Raw genomic sequence first — 24,279 nt, forward strand, 5'->3', positions numbered from 1 at the left:
TGTTCCTAAAACTGAGTTAACAGAAAAATTCCAATTGTCTTATATAGTCATAACTTTATTACTTATTAATATAATGTCAATATTTGAAACTAGAACAGACCCTAGGGTTTGCCGTGCCTGAACCATGTGCTACTGGGAGGAACAAATTATTGTAGCTGCCTGGTGACTTAGAATACTGGAGGGAAGTGAGGATGTATAGATGGAAAAAGTAGCAAATGTCCAGCTGTTGAGGTATTTCACTCTCCTCCCACCCCCCTTTCCCCAAGGTTAAACATCTTTCTTTATTTAATTGTTTGACTTGACTAAAAATGTTACTCAGGACATGGGCATACAATGTGTTTTGCTTTGTGCTCTGTATTCCCTTCGAGTTAGCCCTAACTTAATTTTGGTCAGGGTGTTTTCTTCTTAAGAGGTAATTTTAACTAATTTCAATACTAACTAAAGGACAGGCTAATTTTAGTATATTCACAATGTTGTGCAACCATCACCTCAAAAAGAAACCCCGTATCTGCTGTCAGTCACTCCCAATTCTCCTCTCCCCTTGACAGTCATTAATCTACTTCTCTGTTTCTGTGGATTTGCCTATTCTGGACATTGCATATAAATGGAATCATAGAATATGTGGCCTTTTTGTCTGGCATCTTTCACTTAGCATAATGTTTCAGGGCTCATCCATGTCGTAGCATGTATCAGTACTTCATTCCTTTTTATTATCATTTCTATACATTATTAGATTTGGTTTTCTAATATTTCATTTAGGATTTTAACATCAGTATAAATGAGTGAGATTGACCTACAGTTTTCTCTTCCTTGCCTTGCCTTGCCTGGCTTTGGTGTCATGGTTTTAGGTTTATAAAATTAGTTGGGAAGTAGTTCTTTTTTTTTCTGAGTTTATGTAAGTTTGAAAGATTGATAGAATTAACCTACGAAACTGTTTGGATCTGGTGTTATCTTTTTTTTTGGTGAGGAAGATTAGCCCTAAGCTAACATAAGTTGCCAATCCTCCTCTTTTTGTTGAGGACTATGGGCCCTGGGCTAACATCCATGCCCATATTCCTCTACTTTAGATGGGACGCCACCACAACATGGCTTGTCAAGCAGTGCGTCAGTGTGCCCCCGGGATCCGGGCCTGTGAACCCCTGGGCCGCCCCAGCGGAGTGCGCGCACTTAACCACTATGCCACCAGGCCAGCCTCGGATCTGGTGTTTTCTTTGTGAGAAAGTTCAATTGGAATTTATCCATTACACCACAGTTTTCAAATTTATTAAGACTTTATTAAAATAGTTATAGTATTGTCTTACTGTTTACATCTCTGCAGGATCTATACTTCAAAGTTCCCCTTTTCAGTCCAAATATGTTTATGTGTATCTTTCTTCTTTTTCTCTTGATTAGTCTCACCAGAGATCAGATTTTTTATTATTAGCCTTTTCAAATAAACTTCTCTTTGCTTGGTTGATCTTTCTGTTGTAAATTTGTTTTGTGTTTACTTCATCTCTTTTATTCTACTTTCTTTGCTTTTTAAAAATCTATTTTGCTTTGTTTTTTTCTGTTATTTTTAAAAGTCTTTACCTGGAAGTTTAGGTCATTTTCTAATATGAGCTTTTGAGGCCGTAAATTTCCCTGGGTACTATGTTAGCTGCTCCCAGAATTTTAATATATAATACTTTCTTTTTATCATATATTTTCTAATTTGCATTGTGATTAATTTTATTCTTTAACCCTTGGGTTATTTAGAACTATGTTTTAAAATTTCTGAACAGATGGTTTTTAAATTTATCTTTTAAAAAAAATTTGTTTTCAACTTAACTGCGGTAGGTAAGATTGTGTGGTTTGTGTGATACTAGTTCTCTTATGTTTTTTAAGAGAAGTTTTATGGCCTAGCTCATTGTCACTTTTTTATAAATGTTTCATGTTTGCTTGATAAGAATATATACTGGTTATAGTGTGTTAGTATATCATTAAATTATGCTTATTTGTTCTGTTGCTTACATCTCCTGTAGCTTTACTTTTTTTTTTTTTTTTAAAGATTTTATTTATTTATTTTTTCCCCCCAAAGCTCCAGTAGATAGTTGTCTGTCATAGCCGCACATCCTTCTAGTTGCTGTATGTGGGACGCGGCCTCAGCATGGCCAGAGAAGCGGTGCATAGGTGCCATCCCGGGATCCAAACCCGGGCCGCCAGCAGTGGAGCGCACGCACTTAACCACTAAGCCACCGGGCCGGCCCATGTAGTTTTACTTTTTTAAAAAAATTTGCTTGATGGATTAATGTTTAAGGGAGGGATGAGGAAATCTACTGTGAGACAGGTGTGTTGAAGTCTCCCTCTGTTATGTTGAATATGTCAGTTTCTCCTTATAATTCTACAACTTTTGCTTTATATATTCTGAGGATATTTTTTGAAGTGCATATAAGCTTAAGTTTTTTTTTTTTTTCTTTTTTTTTTGTGAGGAAGATCGGCCCTGAGCTAACATCTGCCAATCCTCCTCTTTTTCTGCTGGGGAAGACTGGCCCTGGGCTAACATCCATGCCCATCTTCCTCTACTTTATATGGGACACAGCCACAGCATGGCTTGATGAGTGGTGTGTCGGCGCGCGCCTGGCATCTGAACCCCGGGCCGCCGCAGCAGAGCACGCGCACTTAACTGCTTGCGCCACTGGGCCGGCCCCCTAAACTTAAGGTTTTTATATCACTAGTTAATTGAACCTTTTATCCTTGTCTAGTGATTTTCTTTTATCCTTAATATTATTGTTTGTCATAAAGTCTAACTTGTCTAATATTAATAGAACTACACCAGCTTTCTTTTAATTAGTATTTGAGTGTTATATCTTCTGCCATACTTTTACTGTTAATCTTTCAGTATCTTTATGTTTAGATGTGTCTCTTGTAACTGGTATTGCTGAGTTTTAAAAAATCCACTCTGTCCATCTTTGCCTTTTAACTGATAAGCTTAGTTCTTTTACAGTTATTTTGGTTATTTATATAATTGGTCTTGTTTTTTACTGTTTCACTCCTTGTGTTTTCTATTTATCTCAACTTTTCTGTGATGATTTTTTCTCCTATCACAGATATTATATATTTGGATTTTTTTTCTCCTGTCATGCCTTATTTTGGATTTTTTTTGATTGAATGTAGATTTTCTTATTCATTTCTTCCTTCTCTACTAATTTGAAAATTACATACACTATTTTTATTCTTTTAGTGGTTACATTAAAAATTCTATCATGCAGTTATGTTAAATTTAACTTTAAAGTTAAACCCTTTTCTTAGCCTTCCTCCTCACATATACAAGGACTTGTAAATATTTTAATTCTGGTACTTACTTCCCTTCCAACTTACATGCTATGATTGTCTAGAATGTACAGACAGTGTTTGTTTTCACTCATAAAGTTACTGCTTTGTGCTTAATTTTTCTTTCATCAGACCTTTCATCTGGAATTTCCTTCTGCCTGACATTCATCTTTTAGAATTTCTTTGGTGTAGGCCTGCCTCATGTCAAAATCTTTTTTTTTTTTTAAATCTGAATATTCTTTTACTTCTCATTCTTATAATATGTATTTGCTAGGTGTTGTATATATTCTAGATTGACAGTTTCTGTTATTGAAGATAGCATTTAACTCTTCTGACTTCTGTTATTATTGTTGTTAAGTCAGTTGTAATTCTAATAGTTGGTTTCTTTGTAGATGACTAGTTTTTTTTTAAATTTCTGGTTGCTTTTAATATCATCTCTTTATCTTTGGTGAATGACAATTTTAGTACTGTGTTTCTAGTTGTGGATTTCTTATTATTTATCTTGTTTGGGATTTGTTGGGCTTCTGAGATCAGGGAATTGATGTCTTTCATCAGTTCTGGAAAATTCTCAGCCATTTTTCTTTAAATTGCTTCTGTCCCATGTACTCTCTTTTCTCTCTCTGGGACTTGGATTAGATGTATAGTAGACCTTTTTGCTCTGTCCTCTGTGTCTATGTCTCTTAACCTGTCTTTCATATTTTCTATCTCTTTGCTTCTCTGTGATCTGAAACCAGTCAAGATCGAGGTAGGTAAATATGAAAGCGAGATTTGCCCAGGTGGCAAATGCTAATATTAGTCCTGGGATCCAGACACTAAGCCTTGGATCCAACCTAAGATAGAATAGTTGCAACTGACATGTTTTCATTAAGACAAGACCCTTGAGGGACTAAAGCATACCATCTGGCCTTCTGGCAGATGCAAATCCAGATGCTGTATGAATGAAATCACTCACAGTTTAAGGCCTAAGAACTCCCATATATTAGGTTCAACTAAATAAGTGCTCATAAACAAAAACATACAAAGAGATAAGCCACCATGAGTGAAAGTACAAATATAACTTCATATTTGGACATCCATAGACTTAAAATATTAGAATTTTTTTTTTCTTTGCTTGAACTTAAAGTGTATTAAAATGGGGGCCGGCCTGGTGGTGTAGCGGTTAAGTTCGTGCGCTCCGCTTTGGCAGCCTGGGGTTTGCAGGTTCGGATCCCAGGCATGGACCGACACACTGCTTGTCAAGCCATGCTGTGGTGGCGTCCCATATAAAGTAGAGGAAGATGGGCACGGATGTTAGCCGAGGGCCAATCTTCCTCAGCAAAAAGAGGAGGCTTGGCAACTGATGTTAGCTCAGGGCTAATCTTCCTCACACACACACACACACAAATGTATTAAAATGTATGTTTGCTTTAATTCACTTGGGATCCAATTTTATTCTACCAGCAGGGCCCTTCTGGACATCTAGTCTGCCATAATGGCATAAATGGAAGCCTCTGTAGTGGAATTTTTTTACTCACTAGTTAATAATTAATTAAAGCCTTGAAATGCTAGTCATATTCTCATGAGATTTTTTTTTGCAGAGTTGAAGAATAACTTCTTTTAAAGTTACTAGGATCTGCTAGTTTTTTCCCAAGTTTGATAAAAGATGTTTGGAAAAGATTGTATGGAATGATTAAGAAAATGGTAATTTAAGACATCCTGAATAAAATGAAAATTAGAGTCAAATAGTATATATTGTGTCATAATAAACCAGCTTTGATATTTTTATGTATTAGGAATATATCATTGTTTTTCTTGACATTATATGTTTTGATTTTTAAAAAAAATTAATTACCAATATTCCTTCTACCTTTTTCTTCCCTGGAATTTTTAGGCGTAATATTCATGGGATAAGCAAAGAAAAAATAACAAGAATGTTGGAAAACTATCAACGTTTTGTTTCAGTGCCGATAATCATGAGTTCTTCGGTTCCAGAGAAAATTGAACGTATTGAGTTGTGTGCATATTCTTCTGAGGACGGAAGTACTAGGTAGGTTTAAGTCCCTATGTACAAAAATTCAATTTGAAACATAGTTTTAAAGAATATAATTTTGGAGCTTCTGAAATCACTGCCAAAAATCTTTAAAAATAAGGTAGATGTTTGTTATTTGTAGGGTTTAGGTATAGTCTTGTCCGAAGCAGGATGTATATAGTTAGTAAGAGAAGTAAAATTTATATGTGCGATGACATGGGAGTTTTTTCATTGTTGTTAAGGTTTTCTGGGTCCATGTTTATACTATGAATACTTGCCTTCTTTATGTAACTTCCTCCTATTCCAGTATTTATCTGTTATATTATCTCCTTTCTGTTATTATTATAGTCACATCACTTCTTAATTTCCTTAGGTATTAGTAAAAATACTCTTTCAAGCTGGTATCATAAAAATTAATTATTAATGGTATACTTTTACTAAGTAATACAAGTTGTAGCCTTTTGAAAGTTTGCAATTCGGGATAGTACTGATTCTGTTAAAAATTTAGGACTTATAAAACAATTGAATAAGTCAATGAGTAGAGAAGAATCTTAAATACATATAGATGTCTGAATTGCCCATATTTTATGATGGTAAGAGATGGAAAGGCTCTGTTAAAAAGGAGTTGAGAGTTGGGAAGAAAAATTCATAAATGCTCTTTTATTAAGCATTTACTTCAGCTCTTCATTTCTAAAATGGAAATAATAATGCTTTGCTCATAAGGATCTCATAAGGATTATGAATTAACACTTATAAAGGACTTAGAATAGCATCTGGCCTATAGAAAACTTAATGTTAGATGTGATTTCACTTAGGAAGGCTTCATAGGAGAGTTGGGACTTTGAGAGCTCCTGAAATAAAGAAAGGAAGATGAGTTGACAAATTGAATAAGGAGAAAGCACTGAAGTTGAAAGTGTCATGATTAGGCAAAAGTGCTCTGTCTGAAATTAACATCGAGGATGGTTTTTAAAAATTTAACAAGTGACATCTCAAATGAGAGCTCTCCTCCCTTTCTTTCATTTTTCTTAATATGTTTGTTAACTCTTTGTGACTGTTAATAAATGAAGCTTAAGTGTTTTCCTCTGTAGCAAATGATAGATAGGTGGTATCTTAGTTTCACGAGTGTGTTAAGCTTAAATAGGTTGAAAAGAAGCCAGGGAGATGGTGTCCTCTTCTGGGAACAAAGTTAGAACCTTAACTTTCATATTTAATGCATAATAAACACCTTAATTGAAATCTCATGTTTATTATGCAATTCGAAAGAAAACTGAGTGCTTCCAAATGCCAAGCATTATGCTTGGTATTGGGGTTGCAACAAAGGGATGTGTTAATAGTGCATTAGAGAGAGATCAAGATTAGCTTTTATAATTTTAATATAGTTTATTTCTAGAATTTTTAGAATAAATAAATGTTAAGTGCCCTGTCTTTCAGTTGAATGCTTCTTTAATTTAAATCATAATATTAATGGTAACATTAAGAGACTTCCTTATAATACTTTAAAAAAAATTTTACAGCCCAAGAGACAATGAAGATATTACCTCTGAAAAAGAAGAAAATGTTTTATCCTCATCTTTGAAGCACCTAGAGTTAACTGAAGAGAAGAAACTTGAAGTGACCAAAGAAACTATGTTACCTGAGAATGTTACTTACCTCCCTAATACAGATTTAAAGAAAGAAAGAAAAGAAATAAGTGGTATGAATCCTAACATTGAGAGTGCTTTCATTCAGGAAGTTCCAGACATGGATTTTTCTGATTCTGAAAGCCAAGTCCCAGTAACAGACAAAAGTGAAAAAGAAGAGCAAGAAGAAATGGCTTCTGAAAAAGAGTGTCGTAAAACTGACGCAGATAGTTTTGTAGAGAGAGTGTCACCGAGTATTTGCTGTGGTGAAAATAGTCAAGAAAACTGTGATCTTTCAAATACTGTACCACTTCAAAATGAAAAATCTTCACCTAATGAAATATTGGAAGAAAGAGCAATGGTTAAGAAAAAAGCCTTTGGAAAACAAAAAAGCAAATCTACTTTGGAAAAGTTCCCGAGACAGGAGCTATCAAATTTTGTTGGTGACTGGCCAGTTGATAAGACTATTGGTCAGAGAACAAAAAGGAACCGAAAAACTGAAAAAGCTTCAGCTGTACAAAGTGACAAAAAGTATAATCACCCTCCATCACACAAAGTATTAGATAATAGTCTATCTGTGAATATAGATTGTATCCAGCAACGAAGATCTCCGCATGAAAGTGTAGAGGATAACAAGTCACAGTATGATGATGCTTCAGAATCTTTCAATAGCTGTATTTATGATACTTATAAAAATGCTGAAAAAACCTCATTTAACATTGTGGGTGACTGGCCTTCAGCTGATTCTTTAGCTCAGAGAGAGCACAGAACAAGAATGCCAAAGGCTGGTTTAAAAGAACCCAACCTAGAATTTGGAACTAATGACAATATGAATGAAATAGCCTTATGCACGGCACATGAAGCCTGTTGGGGCACAAGCCCTGAAGAACTAAAAACTTTGGGTAGCTCCTCTCTAGGAAGTTCTGAAATGCTATCCAGTGAAATGACCCACGAGGATGAGACTTGTCGAAGTAAAAAGATTCATGGGCAACACACATTGTCTGTTACTTTTACCAGTAATGCACCAACTGTTCCTGGAGCAGTAGGACCACAAACTGTAGTTGAATTTCCGGAAGGAAAGCCTAAAGAAGTCCCTGGAGTAGAAGTCGGCATGTGTACCCAGACTGAACCACAGGATTTTGCTTTGTTATGGAAAATAGAAAAAAATAAAATTAGTGTTTCAGATTCTGTGAGAGTATTAACAGGAAGATTAGATGGATTTAAACCGAAAGCTTTCAATATGAACACAAAATTAGATGTTCAAGAAACAATTCCATATAGGGTAATGTATGATAAAAGCACATATGTTGAAGAAAGTGAGCTTACTAGTGCTGACGAATCTGAAAATCTTAACATTCTTTGTAAACTATTTGGATCCTTTTCATTAGAAGCCCTAAAAGACTTATATGAGAGGTGCAACAAAGATATTATTTGGGCCACAAGCCTTTTGTTGGATTCTGAAACTAAATTGTGTGAGGATACTGAATTTGAGAATATCCAAAAGTCATATGATGAAGCACAAATTGGACCATTTTCTCTGGGACTGAATTTGAAGGACATTATTAGCCAAAGAGGAACCTTAGAGGATTCTAATTCTTCTATGCCAGAATTTAATGATGAAATTGATATCAGCAACACTAATGTGCAGTCTACCTGTGATTCAGAAAAAGGAAACTCAGAGCGGGTAGAAATAAGAGCTATAACTACTGAAAAACCTGGATTAATAACAAGTATATTTCCTAATGCCACTGTAGATCTGAAGAATACTAATGAAGTACTTCCTAATAGTCAGGCAGAACTATCGGGTTTATGTAACATTAAGGAGTCTTTTCCAGGTACTCTAAAAGTTGCTACCACTCAAGATGAGAGTGAAATGGAGAAGAATCTAGATGTCACAGAGATTGGAGACAGTATACATTCTTCTTTGAATTTGTCTGATGATGTAAAGTCTGTATCAAGCACTTCAAATCTTGAATTAAATGAAGAAATTTATTTTACTGACTCTTTTGAAATAAAGAAAAATGAAAATCTTCCAAGGGATTATGTGAAATTTCCAAACACAGAAGAATTTATGGATGAAGATGAACAGGAAATGGAAACAATTCTAATGGCAGGGAGTACTTTGTCAGCGGGAGTTACTGAAGAAGATAAAACTGAGATGTTGAATCCCATGCCAGTGATGGCCACATCTCTGACCATAGACTGTCTGGAATTGGCATTACCCCCTGAACTGGCTTTTCAGCTCAGTGAGTTATTTGGCCCTGTTGGTATTGATTCAGGTAAGGGAAAAGTAAATTACCTATATGTGTATCTTTGTGTGAGTAGAATATAGGTAGAGGGTTCTATTTCAACTTAAAAATTATTTCATATGTTAACTGAAATGTAAAAGTAATTTGTATTGCCTGCCTTATTTTTGACACAATCTGTAGAGAATTTTAAAAAATGTAATTTGAAGAAATAGAGAGTATTTATATGGAGTTTGTTCATCTTATGCATATATTGAAATTTTTCTCTGGTATTTACCTCATAGTTATTTGCACAGATGAACCTTTTTGAATCATTTGGTGCTACTCCAGGTACATTTAAGGCAAGATTAATTTCTTAGAACACACTTACTAAAAAGTCTCGACTAATGGAAATGAATAAATTAAATATATTTAGACTAATGGACATGAATAACTTAAATATACGAAGTATTGTGTAATTGCAGCAGCCAAGAAGTGTGAAAACAATGACATATTACATAAACAAAAATATTCCAAGAGATTTAGAGCTAGAAACAGGTTAGTAGTTAATAATACAAATTAGTTTTATGACGCATAAGATGTTTGAGTACATTTTCTGCAAATGTATAATGAGTAATAATTGTATTTTATTTTCTTTTTTTCCCCTCTCACAAGGGTCTCTAACAGTTGAGGATTGTGTGGTTCACATAGATCTGAATCTGGCTAAAGTGATTCATGAGAAATGGAAAGAATCTGTAATGGTTGGTAGGCTTCTTTTTATAAAAGAGCTCTGTTTGTGTCCATTTTGTCACCTTTGCTCTTTAATAAAATCTGCTATGTTATATGAAAGAGTTCTATTGAATTTTGACTTTGAGAGAGAATGAACTTTTACCACTTAACATATTACTGATTTTTTTTTCTCCTTCCACTATTTTAGATTGTTTCCAGGCTGGCTAAATTGTATAATTAATGATGGAGCTCAATATAATTGTTGATTTTTTTTAAGGGAAAAAAATCATAAATAGTTTTTACTCCCTAAATTAAAGACTTGCGATGCTGACTGATTAAATTTCAAAAACAGTTTTTAGAAAAATACAGCATAAGAGCTCTTTAAGTAGAAAAAAATATATAGATGTAGTCATACTGTATAATTTTATTTAATTTTATTGTTTTACTTAGATTTAGCAAGAACAATTGATAGTTTTACAAGGAGAGATGATTTCTAGAGAAAAATAATATAATCTTATTTGCTTTGTTTTTTTTTTTTGGCTTGTAATAATCTTGTTTTCGAATGCATCCTCCTTTGCCAATCCCCTTTTCTGCATTTGTGTTTAGGAGCGACAGAGACAGAAAGAGGTATCCTGTGGCAAGTTTATGCGAGGTAAAGCTCATATTTTTGCTTCTAATGTTCTTGTCTTGATGTTGAAACTTGGTATGTGTGTGTGAATTTTAACTCATTTTAAATAGACTTCCACAAAATATGTTATCCAAGAATTTTGATTTGCAAATAAAAGTTCTTTAAAAATATTTAACATTTAATATTGATATAAAATAAAATAAAACTTAAAGAAGAAAAAAGCCCCTACAATATTATTTAGCTTTCATGAGTTCTGTGGCGTACCTAAGGTGTGCTCTAATATATATAGTCAAGGTGTTTCCTGTTAAGATTTTGCTCTGAATGAAAGAAAACTGTTCTGGTTTGAGAGCAATAATATATTCATGTGTTTGATTGAGAGCATCCTTGAAATATTACTTGGTTATTCAAAATTTTTATTGATGTTAATATTAGTAGAGCACAAAAGTCAGCCTATTTTATTGGTACCAAATTGAAAATATTTGATTCCACAGGACTTCTCTTAGATAGTGTTGTCCTCAGTGATTAGTGCAGGGTGGTAGACCTATTAATAAGGGTCCTTATTTTTGTGCATGATTTCCTTCATATACCTCTTTTGTCCATGCCATACTGGGACTCCAGGTTGAGGATTCTTAGGATGTACTTTAGTTCACACCTGTGCTTGTGTTGTAGTTTCAAGAGCTAAAGCTGTTTGAGAGCTAGAGGTGCCCAAAAGGTATCAGAGTTGTGCAAATGACAGTATGTGTTGTTTCTTCACTCTCCAGGAAAGCAAAGGAATGTATCAGAATGTGTTGTTGATATGAGATGCTGAAATGTTACACATTAAATCCTGTTATTGTGAACTTCTTAGAATGTTCAGTTCCTTCCTCATGTTGAATATCATTTGCTCAATATTTATTGTGTACCTCCAGTGGGTTACAGGTTTGCCAAAATATTGATCCTTTCAGTCCTTGGAGTGGCTGGGCACAGCTGACCAGAGCTGCTCTAGCTGGGCACTTCCAGCTGGCTGCAACTTGCTTTGTTTACCAGTATATATGTGTTACTATTTTCTGTGTGTTGATGTGATATGAAAGAGTGGGAAGCAGTGAGTCGATTTACAATGATACCCAGATCATAGCTCATTTGAAATATCATTTCTTACTTGCAATTATGTGAAGATGTATTTTGAAACTTCAGAGTTGCATTATATTTATAAGCTAAAAGTAAAAAACCATGTCTCCTGGGTCTCTCTGAGGTAGATGTAACAGAGTGAGTTATGCTTATTTTGTACATTTATTGTTGAGGGTCTGACACTATTTATACTACTTTTGTAGATCCTTCCCTGGTTGGACATACTGGTCTTGATAATCCTGAACAAAAATCATCTCAGAGAACAGGCAAAAAATTACTGAAGACTTCAGCAGCACCTGAAATGCTACCCTTATTGGATCATTGGAATACTCAAACTAAAAAAGTATCACTCAGAGAAATAATGTCAGAAGAAATTGCCTTACAGGAAAAACATGATTTGGTATGAGTTCATATAAGTATTAAGCCTTTATCTCTGACTCTAGGTTGATCGTGTGTTTTTACTTCGTGATTTTCGTTTGATTCTACATTTCCTAGTCTGGAATCTGTATTTAACTGGATTGAAGTTAATGTTAAAATTGAAAAATGTTTTAATATAGTTTAAAACTGGAGGTTTTTGCCTCTGGGAAATTAGGTGATATTCTGTAACAATAAGCCAATCTACATTAAATCTGTTGTTTTAGATTTAATTTTGCAGGTGATTGAGCTGCATATTTCTTGGCTTTTGACATTTACTTCTGTAATTTTTTAATTCTAGAAACATGAAAGAAATCTTTTATTTAAAGATAATTTTGTTCATAAATTAGTAATAAAAAATGTCTCTTGTTATTAAATAAGTGTCCATCTTTGAAATGAAATTTTTTTTTTTTTGTGAGGAAGATCAGCCCTGAGCTAACATCTGCCAATCCTCCTCTTTTTGCTGAGGAAGACTGGCCCTGGGCTAACATCCATGTCCATCTTCTTCCGCTTTATACGGGATGCTGCCCCAGCATGGCCTGACAAGCAGTGCATCGGTGCGCACCTGGGATCCGAACTGGCGAACCCCGGGCTGCCGCAGCAGAGCGCGCACGCTTAACTGCTTGTGCCACCGGGCCGGCCCCTGAAATGAAATTTTTTAAGAAAAAATTTTAGAAACTTAAGAATTTGAATTAAAAAATTCAATACTCTTCTTCTTCTGTCTAACTTTTCAATTAAACAAGTTCAAACAGAAACTTCACTTTGAACTTTATTTATTTTTGTTCCTTATTCAACATATCTATATGAAGCTGTAAGAGAATTTGGTTTCTTTTGCGTTTCTTCTTCTTAGCCTTTTTTTTGAATTCTGAAAATTAGCATTAGAGAATTTCAAAATCAAAAGGGAAAAGACCTTAGAGGCTATTTAGTTCAATTCTCAAGGAAAAAGAAAATTCTGAGATGGTGATCTTAAAAACATTTTTACTTTTTTTCCTACTCATTTGACTGCTCAAAGGAGCACCTTTATATTTGGCTGAAACACATACAACTGGGGCATAAGGAGAATTCCTCTACCCTCATATTTATTTTCCCCAGTTATTTTGTTAATTAAATTGGAAATATGCTACAATTCCCATCTTTGCGTGTTTATGTAATCCAAGGAACATTCTCTTCAGTAGGATCTTATAATTTAGTGTTGTCTCGGATATCCTCTTCCATTTATATATGAAATAAGTTGGGGAAATGGATTTTCTTAAAAAATAAGGAAAGCCTAGAACTTATGCCCAAATAGTATGACAATTTTTGTTGAAATGCCGTTTTCCACTACTGAAACTTATGTTTATGGTTCTAACCTGCCTTTTAGTCTCTCAGTATAATAGTGAAGAAATGAGCATCTTTGACTTCCCAACTTAATGCATTTTATTTTTCTATCATTGATTTTTGCTTGTCTTTCTCTGGGTTGGGTAATAGAAGCTATACTCTTGGTCCCAAGGACTCCCCCTTAGTTAGAGCCTCAGTAAGAGAATTTCTTGATGCTTTCTCCTCACTCTTTGTCCCCAAAGGAGAAATACACTTTGTATTTTTTTAAAGTGAAGCATATAAAATAAACTTTAGGCATAATATATGAATAGAGTAATTAACTGTGAGATGATTAATGTCATGAGTTTTCAGGTTATTGATGAGACCTTGGAATTTATAGTTTAGAAACTTCATGACCTAGTAGATTGCTAGTAAATCTGATCACTGAATTTTTTAGTAAGTTCAGATTATAATGCATATCTTAAATAAAACATGAAATATTTTAAATTCTTAGAGTGGCTTGTTTCCATCATTCTTGTGATGTGTTCAGCTTTACCAGTCCATTTTATTGGTCAGATTGTCACCTATTGTGGTTCCTCTTTTATTATTGTTGGTGTTATAAACAGCCTATGTATGATTAGGCTTCAAAACCAATAACTATTCTAGGATTGTCCTAGATTATTGTCATTTTTATATTTGGGAATTTTCAGAGTCACTTTTGAAATTTGATAGGAAGTTATTTTTCAGACCTTAGGATCTTTGTAGCAAACAAAAATATTATTTAGTTACGTCGCAGTGTCAACAAGTTGTCTTCCAGTGAGAAATCACTTTAAGAATGTTTACCATAATCCTAGCTTAGAATTAAAATAACAAATTTTAGGAGAGTTCTTTTGGTTTGGCAATTTGAACAGATCCAAATATGACTTGTGAAAAAATAACAATTAGTAACAATTCTCATACAGTTATTTTGAAGTAAATATGTTTGTGAAAATTTTAAAAATTGTGAATTTTAAGATTTTCTGTCAACCTGAATTTGCAACTTATTTGTACATTGTAGTTTCTGCCCATTGAGGAGAATATGTTTTTGAGGACGTTGTTCACAGCATCACACAGTGTCCCTTTTATGAGGACCCATGGGAGAAATTTCTCTCAGGTCTCAGTACCAGAAAAAGCTGTACTTCTCCTGAGCAACTGGTTTGTTTATATTTTATGGACACTGAGAATCTTTGTTTCTCCCTTTGCTTTGGCCACTAAGAAGCTCAGAACGAATTTGTGGCCCACTTTTAGCAATTGTACAGGATTTTGTGGCATGCATTTATATACTAATTTTACTCGCTAGCTTTATCCTATATTCTTACCTTTATTTTCTTTATTCTCTGACTTCTTCATTTATTTATATCCTGTTTACTTATATATATATATCTTCATCCTTTTTTATATAATATGCTTGAATGTGTTGGGTGTGTATATGTGAGACTATGTATATATTATATACACATGCACACACATATATATGTATCAGTGTGATTGTGTGTGTATATTTTGAGCAGCTTCAAGTGCTTTGCAAAAAAATGGGATATAAATAAATAGTGCAAGAATACTTATATTACTAATTTCTGCCTTTAATCAGTGATGAAAGTCTGTGATTGCTTTTAAATTATTAGTCTTTGCAACAAAATAACTATGCTTTTGGATCAGCATAATTAGTATTATAGATTCCATTTTAAGGATGATTTTTGTCTTTTTTGTTTTTTTTTTTTTAGAAAAGGGAGCCACTTATGTTTGAAAAAGATTGTGCCACTAAACTAAAGGAGAAGCAACTCTTTAAGATATTTCCTGCCATTAACCAAAATTTTCTGGTGGACATTTTCAAGGACCACAAGTGAGTACTAGAAGGATTTCCTATAGTTTCTACTGTGATGTCATTGAAAGCATATATCGTACATTTTAATCTCTTATTTTTATTTTTCTGATAAAAATAATATACATATAAACCATTTAAATGCAGTGTAGAAAGTGAGCAGTTTCTGGCAATTGGTTTATATTCTTCCTCAATTTTTTTCTCATATATGCTAATGTGTGTGTGCATACATGTGTGCCTGTTTGCTTTTGTGTCTATATATAAATATATATGTCACCAAAAAAGCGGTTGTGTTTTCTGTGCTGTTTTGTAGTTTTGCTAGTATTTATTTTTCCTGTCCATACTTAGTGATCTACTCTTTTCTTTTTAAAGTCTACAGAGTATTCTATAGTATTCTTAAAGTGATTTCTTACAGTATTGTAATTTATTTAAACATGCTTCTATTTATGGACTTTTTGGCTGTAAGAAAAATGGGAAACCATGTTGCGCTGAGCATCCTTGTATCCTTACACATAGATCTTTGTGTATATGGGTGAATGCTGTTACAGGCTCGTTCCTGAAAGTGAAATTGCTGGGTCAGTGTGTGCATTTAAAATTTTATACCTAATGCCAAATCTCCTTTGGTAAAGGCTTTCTGTATTAATTGTATGCACTGGTAGTGCAACCCGCTCTGCATATGAAGAATCTTTAAAATTTTTGTCAAGCTGATGGGAAAAATATTTCATTGTTGTTTAAATTTTTATTTTTCTGATTACTAGTAAGGTTGAGCTTTTTTCATTTATTTCTTTTTCTATTAATTGCTTACTTTTTGCCTTTTTCCTTCTGGTTGTTTCTCTTTCTTTCTAGATTTGCGAGAGCTCTTTATATATTATCTATAGTAATCTTTGTCTATAAATATAGATTACAATTATTTTTCCTGCTATGATACTTATCTCTTAACCTGGTATCATCTCTTTGGTCATATACATTTTTTTGTTGTTGTTGTTGAGGAAGATTTGCCCTAAGCTAACATCTGCTGCCAGTCTTCCTCTTTTTTTTTTGTATGTGAGCCACCATACAGCATGGCCACTGACAGATGAGTGGTGTAGGTCTGTGCCCAGGGACTGAACCCTGGCCACCGAAGTGGAGCGTGCCGAACTTAACCACTAGGTCACTGGGGCTGGCCCACATGTTTTAATTTATATGTTTTATCAGGAAATCTTTTCCTTTATTGTTTCTGAGTTTTATGTCTCTTTTAGGAAGCACTACCCCAATATTGTAAAAATATTTCTTCAGTATTTTTAATAGTTAAAAAAATTTAATTTATCTAGCATTTTTATGTGTATATTATGAGGTAGAGATTTAACTTAATTGTTTTTCCAGATAATTCACTGGATGAATAGATTGTCTTTACCCACTGATACAAAATATAAAGACTAATATTTACCGCATTCCCAAATATACATTTTCTTTTAAAAACTCTTTGATTTCAGTGAGCTATGTGTTTGGTCCCAAGTTTCTACCATATGGTTTTAATTATTATAGAGTAATCATGTGTTTTGATGTTTGGTATATTAGGAATGCTTCTGGTTTAAATAATGTATACTTTTGATCTTATATTAAATATATTTCTAAATTCCTATTTTAGCAAGAGTTGTTTTAAGTAGATGCCTTTTTAGAATCTTGAGAATAGAATATAAATTTTTTTCTTTAGTTTATTAATATGTTTCATGTCAGTCACAATAATAGATTTCTGGAATAAAACCTACTTTATCTTTAGGTTTTTGTTTTTGTTTTTTTCCTTTAATGCAGTGTAGGAATTGATTTTAGGATTTTTGTAACAGTAGTTAAATGAGATTAGTCTGTGAGTTTTCTGTTCCTGTGCTATCTTTGTCAGATTTTGGTTTGAGGGTTTTATTTAGTATTAGGCTTAATAAAATAAGCTGGCAAGACTGTCGTTTTTCTCTGTGCTCTGGAAAGCTTAATAACTTAGTATCTTGAAGGTTCTGGGCTTGTGCCTTTTCAGGGAGGGGGTCTTTAGAACCTTTTAAGGTTATTACCTCATTCACATATTTGCTTTTTTCACAAGTCTTTTCTGGTAGTTTGTCTTCCAGGAAATCATCAGTTTTACCTTGGTTTTCAAGTTTATTATTGTCAAGTTGTGGATAATATTCTTTTATAATTAAAAACATTATTTTGTATTTGATCATATCCCTTTTCTTTTTCCTTATTTTTTTTTCTGTTTTCTCTCTGTTTTTGCCCTTTTTTAGATTGACCCTTTTAAAGAACAAGCTCTTGGTTTATTGATTAAAGTCTATTATTTTATGTTCTCTAATTATTTATTTTGCTTTTATTTTTGATGATTCTTTTCTATTTTTTTCTCTCTCTTTTTTTCTTTTTTGGTGAGGAAGATTAGCGCTGAGCTAACATCTGTTGCCAATACTCTTTTTGCTGAGGCAGATTGGCCCTGAGCTAACGTCTGTGCCCATCTTCCTATATTTTATGTGGGACACCTGCCACAGCATGGGTTGATAAGCAGTGCGAAGGTCCGCACCTGGGATCCGAACCTGCATACTCCGGGCCGCTGAAGTGGAGTGCATGAACTTAACCGCTTTGCCACCAGGCTGGCCTGATTCTTTTCTATTTTTGATGGTTCTTTTATTTGTTGATATGTTTTGAGCTCTTTGGTTAGTTTGTTTCCTTTCAGTCTTTAATAACAAACACATTTAAGCATATGAATTTTTCTCTGTATAATGTTTTGATTTTGACATACGGTATATTCATTTTCATTATTTTCTAAATAATCTCTAATTCAGTTTTATTTTCTCCTGTACCCAAGAGTTTTAACTTTTCTAAATGGTTTGATGGCTTTGGTGGTGGTGGTGGGGGGAGGGTTTTGCTTATTTTGTTTTGGTGTATTGGGGTATAAGAATGTGGACTGTGAGAGTTCTTTTTTGGAATTTGAGCTTTTCTTTGTGGTTTAATATGATCAGTTTTTATAAATATTTCATAAAAGTGCTTTTGAAAAAGCATAAAACTCTGCGTATTCAGCAGAGAATAAATAAATGTCACTTAAATCTAGTTTTTAATGGTATTATTCCAATCCCTAATTCCCCGATTTATTTTTGCTACCTAACTTGCTGTTTTCTTAGAGGTATGTGTTAAAATCTCCCAAGGGGTTGTGGGTTAAGGGCTGGTACTGGCATATGGCAACTCTCTTCTGTGGGGACCTGGGGCAAGATGGCCTGATGTGAAACAACCCAGAGTTGTGGTTCCCCAGGCGAGGTAAGGGGGCTGAGTGAGTTCTTCCTGGGGATGGCCAGAGTGGTTGGTCAGGCCCCTCAGGGTGGGTGGTTGATTCTCTCCATTTGTCTGCCAACAGCTGGATAATTTTCTCAGTTAGCAGTGGCTTCAGCTTCATCCTGGTAAGAAGGGTAGTTGAGTTCAGTTACTGCAGTATATACCTGAGCTATAATCTCCCAAGGCTGTACCCCTTGAACAACACCAGTGGTGGAGACTGGCTTCTAGCCCCATGAGTGGGCAAGCTGGGTGATTTTAAGGGCTAGATAGGATGTGGACAATTGCTGGTAGCTTCCAACCCCCAGAAACCCCTATGTTTTGAACATATCTGAGGCAGCAAGATGAGAGGGCTAAAGTGGAAATGGTAGTCCTAAATGCTTCCCCTTTAGGGTTGTCTTTAATAAATCGAAGAACAGCAAAATATGCAACGTTGGATAACTAATTATTGCATTTCAAAAATATTCCTTTGTGGTCACCTCTTCATTTTCTGGCCGTTGAGAGAGATCAAGGGGCTTAAATAGTCTGAAATAATGAGCAGTATAAAATCATTTATAATTTGCTTTGGAATGAGTTTTTTTAGATATTGAAACATGAGTGTATCAGATGTTTGTCAATTTGTAGAATTTCATGCTACGGATAATGTAGTATCACCATGAAAATGTGCTTGAATAATGTAGAAGTGAGAGATAGGATAGTGTTTTACTTTTTCCTTTCTGTATCACTGCTTAGAATTTCCTTGACTAGAACTCCATGGTATAAGTAAAAAGTAAAATTTGACACAATAAAAGTGTCAGTTTAAAGTTCTGTTGTCTGGGTTTGATGTTGAAAGGAAACTGAAACCGTGTGCGAAGCCAACAAGGGACTTAAGAAGTATAGCTGATAAGATGAAAGAAAGCTTTGTTGTAGATAATCTACCTGGAATAAAAGATCAGAAAATGAATTAACTATCAATATGTTATCTTTTGGTATTCATTTTAAAAGATTAGTTTTTGAGAGCCTGTTACTTGACTTACCCTCTGTTGATTCTTGACTCTTTCAGATACACGATTAACGTTTAATTTCAATGTTCAAAACTTAAAAGTGAGCCAATTTTTCATATTCTTCTAAAATGTTTCAAGGATTGCTTATGTTGTTTCCACATAACTTTTACTTTCATTTATTGACATTTATTTGTACTCAAACTCTCTACAGCTATTCATTAGAACACACAGTGCAATTTCTAAACTGTGTTCTTGATGGAGACCCTGTAAAAACAGTTGTAGCGCAAGAGTTTATTCACCAAAATGAGAATGTCACTTCTCATACTGCACAGAAGTCTAAGGAGAAAAAGGTATAGAGTTACTTATTTTTTATTATAATGGTAAATAATTGTATATGAAAATATAATTGGTTTGTTGAGATAATTTAATGATTATTTCTCACCATTTTGACTAGATTGGAAATTTAACCAATTTGGTTTAAAATATGTTTGCTCAAAATAATGAATATTTAGCTGATTGGTTTTTCTTCAGTGTCATTGTGCATGACAAACACTTGAATTTCTGTAACTTTTTCTTTATTTTTTTTTTTTTTTTGCTGAGGAAGATTCACCCTAAGCTAACATCTGTTGCCAATCTTCCTCTTTTTTTCATGTGAGCCACCTCCATAGCATGGCCACTGACAGACGAGTGGTGTGGTTCCGTACCTGGGAACTGAACTCAGGCCGCTGAAGTGGAGTGTGCTGGACTTGAACCAGTAGGGCATCGGGGCTGGCCTGTCTGCTTCTGTGTAGACTCTACACAGTAGAGTATGAGGTTTAACTGAGTATGGGGTGGTAATATGAAGGGTTTTAGGGTGTAAATCTGTGGGCAGAAATATTTAACCATTTGAGAAAGCTGCCAAACTTTTTCCAAAATGGCTGCACCATTTTATGTTCCCATCAGCAGTGTCTGAGGGTTACAATTTGTCCACATCCTCTCTGACACTTGTTATTATCTGTCTTTTTGATTATAGCCATCCTAGTGAGTGTGAAGTTGTTTTAAGGATACCTGGGATTTGTTTTAATCAGGTATGGTAAGACACACAGACATGGACATGTCATGAAGGAAGAAGTTTATTATATGCACAGATCCCTAGAAACAGGCGTGGCCTGCTACCCAGGGCCACATGAGGAAGCCTCAGGTTCAGTCAGGAGGCAGAGGGAGTAGGGGGAAATGTGGGCAAGAGCCTTTATTGTGGTTTCTGTGGGAAGGAATGGGTGAGGCAAGGTAAGCAGGCGTAGAACTGGATAGTTTGAATAATTTCAGCAGGCTCTGGGGCATAGGGACTCTTATTTTTCTGGTACCTGGCCTGGGTGATTAGGGTATGTGGATGGTCACCTGGAATGTGAGAACCCCATAAAGGAGGTGGTTGGGGGTATGGGCTCTAGATTGGTTGGTTTGCGTATGTAAGGTGCTGTAGTAGGCGAGTTGTTTGCTATCTTTAGGAATTAGCTAACCCTAGGGTGGGGAGGGGGAGCTGTCTCTCCAGGGCTTAGCAAGACCCCAAATGTCACAGCATCAGAATACAGGAAATAAAAGACATGATTAATACAGAAGTACTATCTCATGGTTTTGATTTGCATTTCCCTGATGACTGGTGATGTTAAGCATCTTTTCATGTGCTTATTAACCATTTATATATCTTCTTTGAAGAAATGTTTATTTATATCCTTTGCTCATTAAAACTTTTTTTATTCTTGAGTTGTATGAGTTCTTTGTATATTCTAGATACAAGTTCCTTATTAGATATATAATTTGCAAAATTTTCTCGCATTCTGAGGGTTGTCTTTTCCCTTTTTTGATGGTGTCCTTTGAAGACAAAAGTTTTGAATTTTGATGATGTACAATTTATCATTTTTCTTTTGTTGCTTGTACTTTTGGTGTCATATCTAAGAAACCATTGCCTAATCCAAGGTCATAAAGATTTACACCTGTTTTCTTCAAAGAGTTTTATAGTTTTAGTGCTTACATTTAGATCTTTAATCCACTTTGAGTTAATTTTTGTGTATGGTGTGAAATAGGGGTCCAGGTTCATTCTTTTCCATGTGGATATCCAGTTGTTACAGCACCGCTCATAAAGACTATTCTTTCCCCATTGAATTTTCTTAGCAACTTCGTTGAAACTGAATTAGCTGTGTTTATTGCTAGACTCTCAATTCTATTTCATTGATCTATATGTCATTATGCCAGTACCACACTGTGTTGATTACTGTAGCTTTCCAGTAAGTTTTGAAGTTGGGAAGTGTGAGTTTCCAACTATGTTCTTCTTTTTTCAAGATTGTTTTGGCTATTTTGGGCCCCTTGGATTTCCATATGAATTTTAGGATCAGCTTATCAATTTCCGCAAAGAAACCAGCTAGAATTTTCATGGGGATTGAGTTGAATCTGTAGATCAATTAGAGGAGTATTGCCATCTTAACAATATTGTCTTCCAAGCTGTGAACAAGGAGTATCTTTTGATTTATTTAGGACTTCTTAATTTCTTTCAACAGTGTGTTGTAGTTTTGAGTATAAGTTTTGCAGGTCTTTTGTTAAATTTATTTGTGAGTATTTTACTTTTTTTTGATGCTATTGTAAATGGAATTGTTTTCTTAATTTTATTTTTAGATGGCACATTGCAAATATAATATAGAAATATAATTGATTTTGTATATTAATCTTGTATTAGCTTTACGCGTTTTTTTTTTTTTTTACAGACTGTTACCATCCTGCTATTCTTACTTATTAATAAGACCACTCAGGGATAGCTTGTGTGCTCCCTTTTTTCTTTGAATATTTCACCATCAATTAGTTGATATATAGGACTTAGGTATTTATGTGATCTGTTAGTGCCAAACATGGGGTGGGAACCAAGTGATACCACTGATGCCTGTATTCATCATGGATAGATAGGTACAGGATATTATAAGATGCAGAGAGTGTAGAAGATGATGATGAGACCTTCAAGGTCAAACTGGGAAGGAAGATTACTCTTTCTCTCTCCTGATAATAGAGGAAGGCGCTGTGGGTCATTATGATGATAGAGGAGGTCATGGGGAAATGTGCTTGCTCAAAGTGGGAGATGATTGGAAAATGTTGTGATCAGAAAAGGAGATTTTGTGAGTTACGTAAACAATGGCCAAAATGTAAACTTTAAGTTACTTTGGAGATTTTTCTTAGCCTTTCTCAGAAAATGTAGGCAGGTGTCACAACACTGATGAAAGTCTTTTAAGGTTTGTGAGCAGAAGAGTCTGTCTCTGATATCCCAGGACCTTAAGGGACCACAGATACTAACAGGGAGTATCATGGTGCCAGTAACATTTTGGTTTATCTGTTTTCAAGAAACTAACATTTAAAACTGTGTTTTATTAATACTTTTTCCCTTCAGGCTTTAATAAAATTTGTAAGTTTGTTACCATAGGAAATGTTTTTGGTATTATAAAATGCTTTCAAGAGAATAAATGGCACTAATTAGATGAATTCTTAGGAAGCAAATATTTCATTTGGCCCCTGTTAATGAAGTTGTAGTAAACCACATTACTATGAAATGGATATAAAAATAAATCTTAATTTTTTTTTTTATTATTATTTTTTTTGTGGGGAAAATTGGCCCCTGAGCTAACATCTGTTGCCAATCTTTCTCTTTTTGCTGAGGAATATTAGCCATGAGCTAACATCTGTGCCCATCTACCTCTATTCTATATGAGGGACGCCACTACAGCATGGCTTGACGAGTGGTGCATATGTCTGCGCCCGGGATCCGAACCGGCGAACCCTGGGCTGCCACAGCGGAGCGTGCGCACTTAACTGCTTGCACCACCAGCTGGCTGGCCCCTGAAATATTTACGTTCATAGTGTTAGACACTATGGACTTTTCACAAGTCGTAGAAAGCTTTTTTATTATCCCCTCCCCCCAAAGTCTTTGATTTTATCAGAGATGCAAACCATACAGTCATAGAATAATATAAACATTATTATGAAACAAGCTTGTGATTAAGTACTGGCGACAGTGACATAAGGATGTAGGTTCTATGAATATTCTTAGGTGAGAGAGAACCTTGTGTTCTTTCATAAAATAAGCTGGATATTTGTTGCAAAAATAAATTGTATATTCTCAGATTTATAGATTTTTGACTCTGGTCATGAGTTAGGAGTATGATGATGCCTTTATTTTATTCTTTTCTTCAACTCTTTCAAGCCTCTAGAGTTCTAGGGGCTAAGTAAGCAAAATGTAATGAGTGAAGAAATTATACAACCAACTACTCTTATATATTAAACCAGTTTTTCCCAATCTTTCTTGTCTTCTGAACTCCATTCATGGGCAGGAAATTTGAAAAAATTTTTTTGTCAATTAGTAACATATATATTACATAATATATACATGTAATTTTTAATGTAATATTTAATATATATTAAACGATATTACATAAAAGTTCAAATCAGTATTTTATTAAAGATTGTGTTATAGAGTACATTATAATTATAATCCTTGATAATATTTCTAATTTAAACACAATTTTCAGGTTTTAGAAATTTAACAAGTAACTTGTACTATTTAATTTACTTTCAGTTGATTATATCAGAAAAGCATGATTTGTTTAAAAGATTGAAAATTATATTTTTTGGCGGGTTTTTGGATTGAATGTTCATGAAATGTTCATTTAACTTGCTTGGTATGGCTCCTGATGCTTGGAATTCTTTTAAGCTTTTAAGAAAATCAACTTAAATGATAGTAGTTAATTTTCCCCCCAGTGACACACTAAGAAACGTATCAGATTGCTGTTGGCAAGCAGTTTTCTGCAAATAACACTTTGGAGAATCGGATAA

The 24,279-nt window shown here is 34.3% G+C and overlaps 1 protein-coding gene across 10 annotated transcripts in view; it reads left to right on the forward strand.

Moving 5' to 3' along the window:
- N4BP2 (NEDD4 binding protein 2) overlaps window positions 1-24,279 on the forward strand; it is a 78,485-nt gene that overhangs the window by 39,536 nt on the left and 14,670 nt on the right. For 8 of the 10 annotated variants that reach the window (XM_058546925.1, XM_058546922.1, XM_058546927.1 and 5 more), the window contains 7 exons: window positions 5,159-5,314; window positions 6,811-9,194; window positions 9,816-9,901; window positions 10,476-10,521; window positions 11,808-12,004; window positions 15,078-15,196; window positions 19,646-19,784. In XM_058546925.1, the coding sequence (XP_058402908.1) occupies window positions 5,159-5,314; window positions 6,811-9,194; window positions 9,816-9,901; window positions 10,476-10,521; window positions 11,808-12,004; window positions 15,078-15,196; window positions 19,646-19,784 (3,127 nt within the window). Of the gene's footprint in view, window positions 1-5,158; window positions 5,315-6,810; window positions 9,195-9,625; window positions 9,699-9,815; window positions 9,902-10,475; window positions 10,522-11,807; window positions 12,005-14,371; window positions 14,509-15,077; window positions 15,197-19,645; window positions 19,785-24,279 lie in introns of those variants that run through there. The other 2 variants (XM_058546932.1, XM_058546933.1) reach the window with 2 other exon arrangements.

The sequence above is a fragment of the Diceros bicornis genome, chromosome 8 (assembly GCF_020826845.1).
Source record: "Diceros bicornis minor isolate mBicDic1 chromosome 8, mDicBic1.mat.cur, whole genome shotgun sequence".
NCBI lineage: Eukaryota > Metazoa > Chordata > Mammalia > Perissodactyla > Rhinocerotidae > Diceros > Diceros bicornis.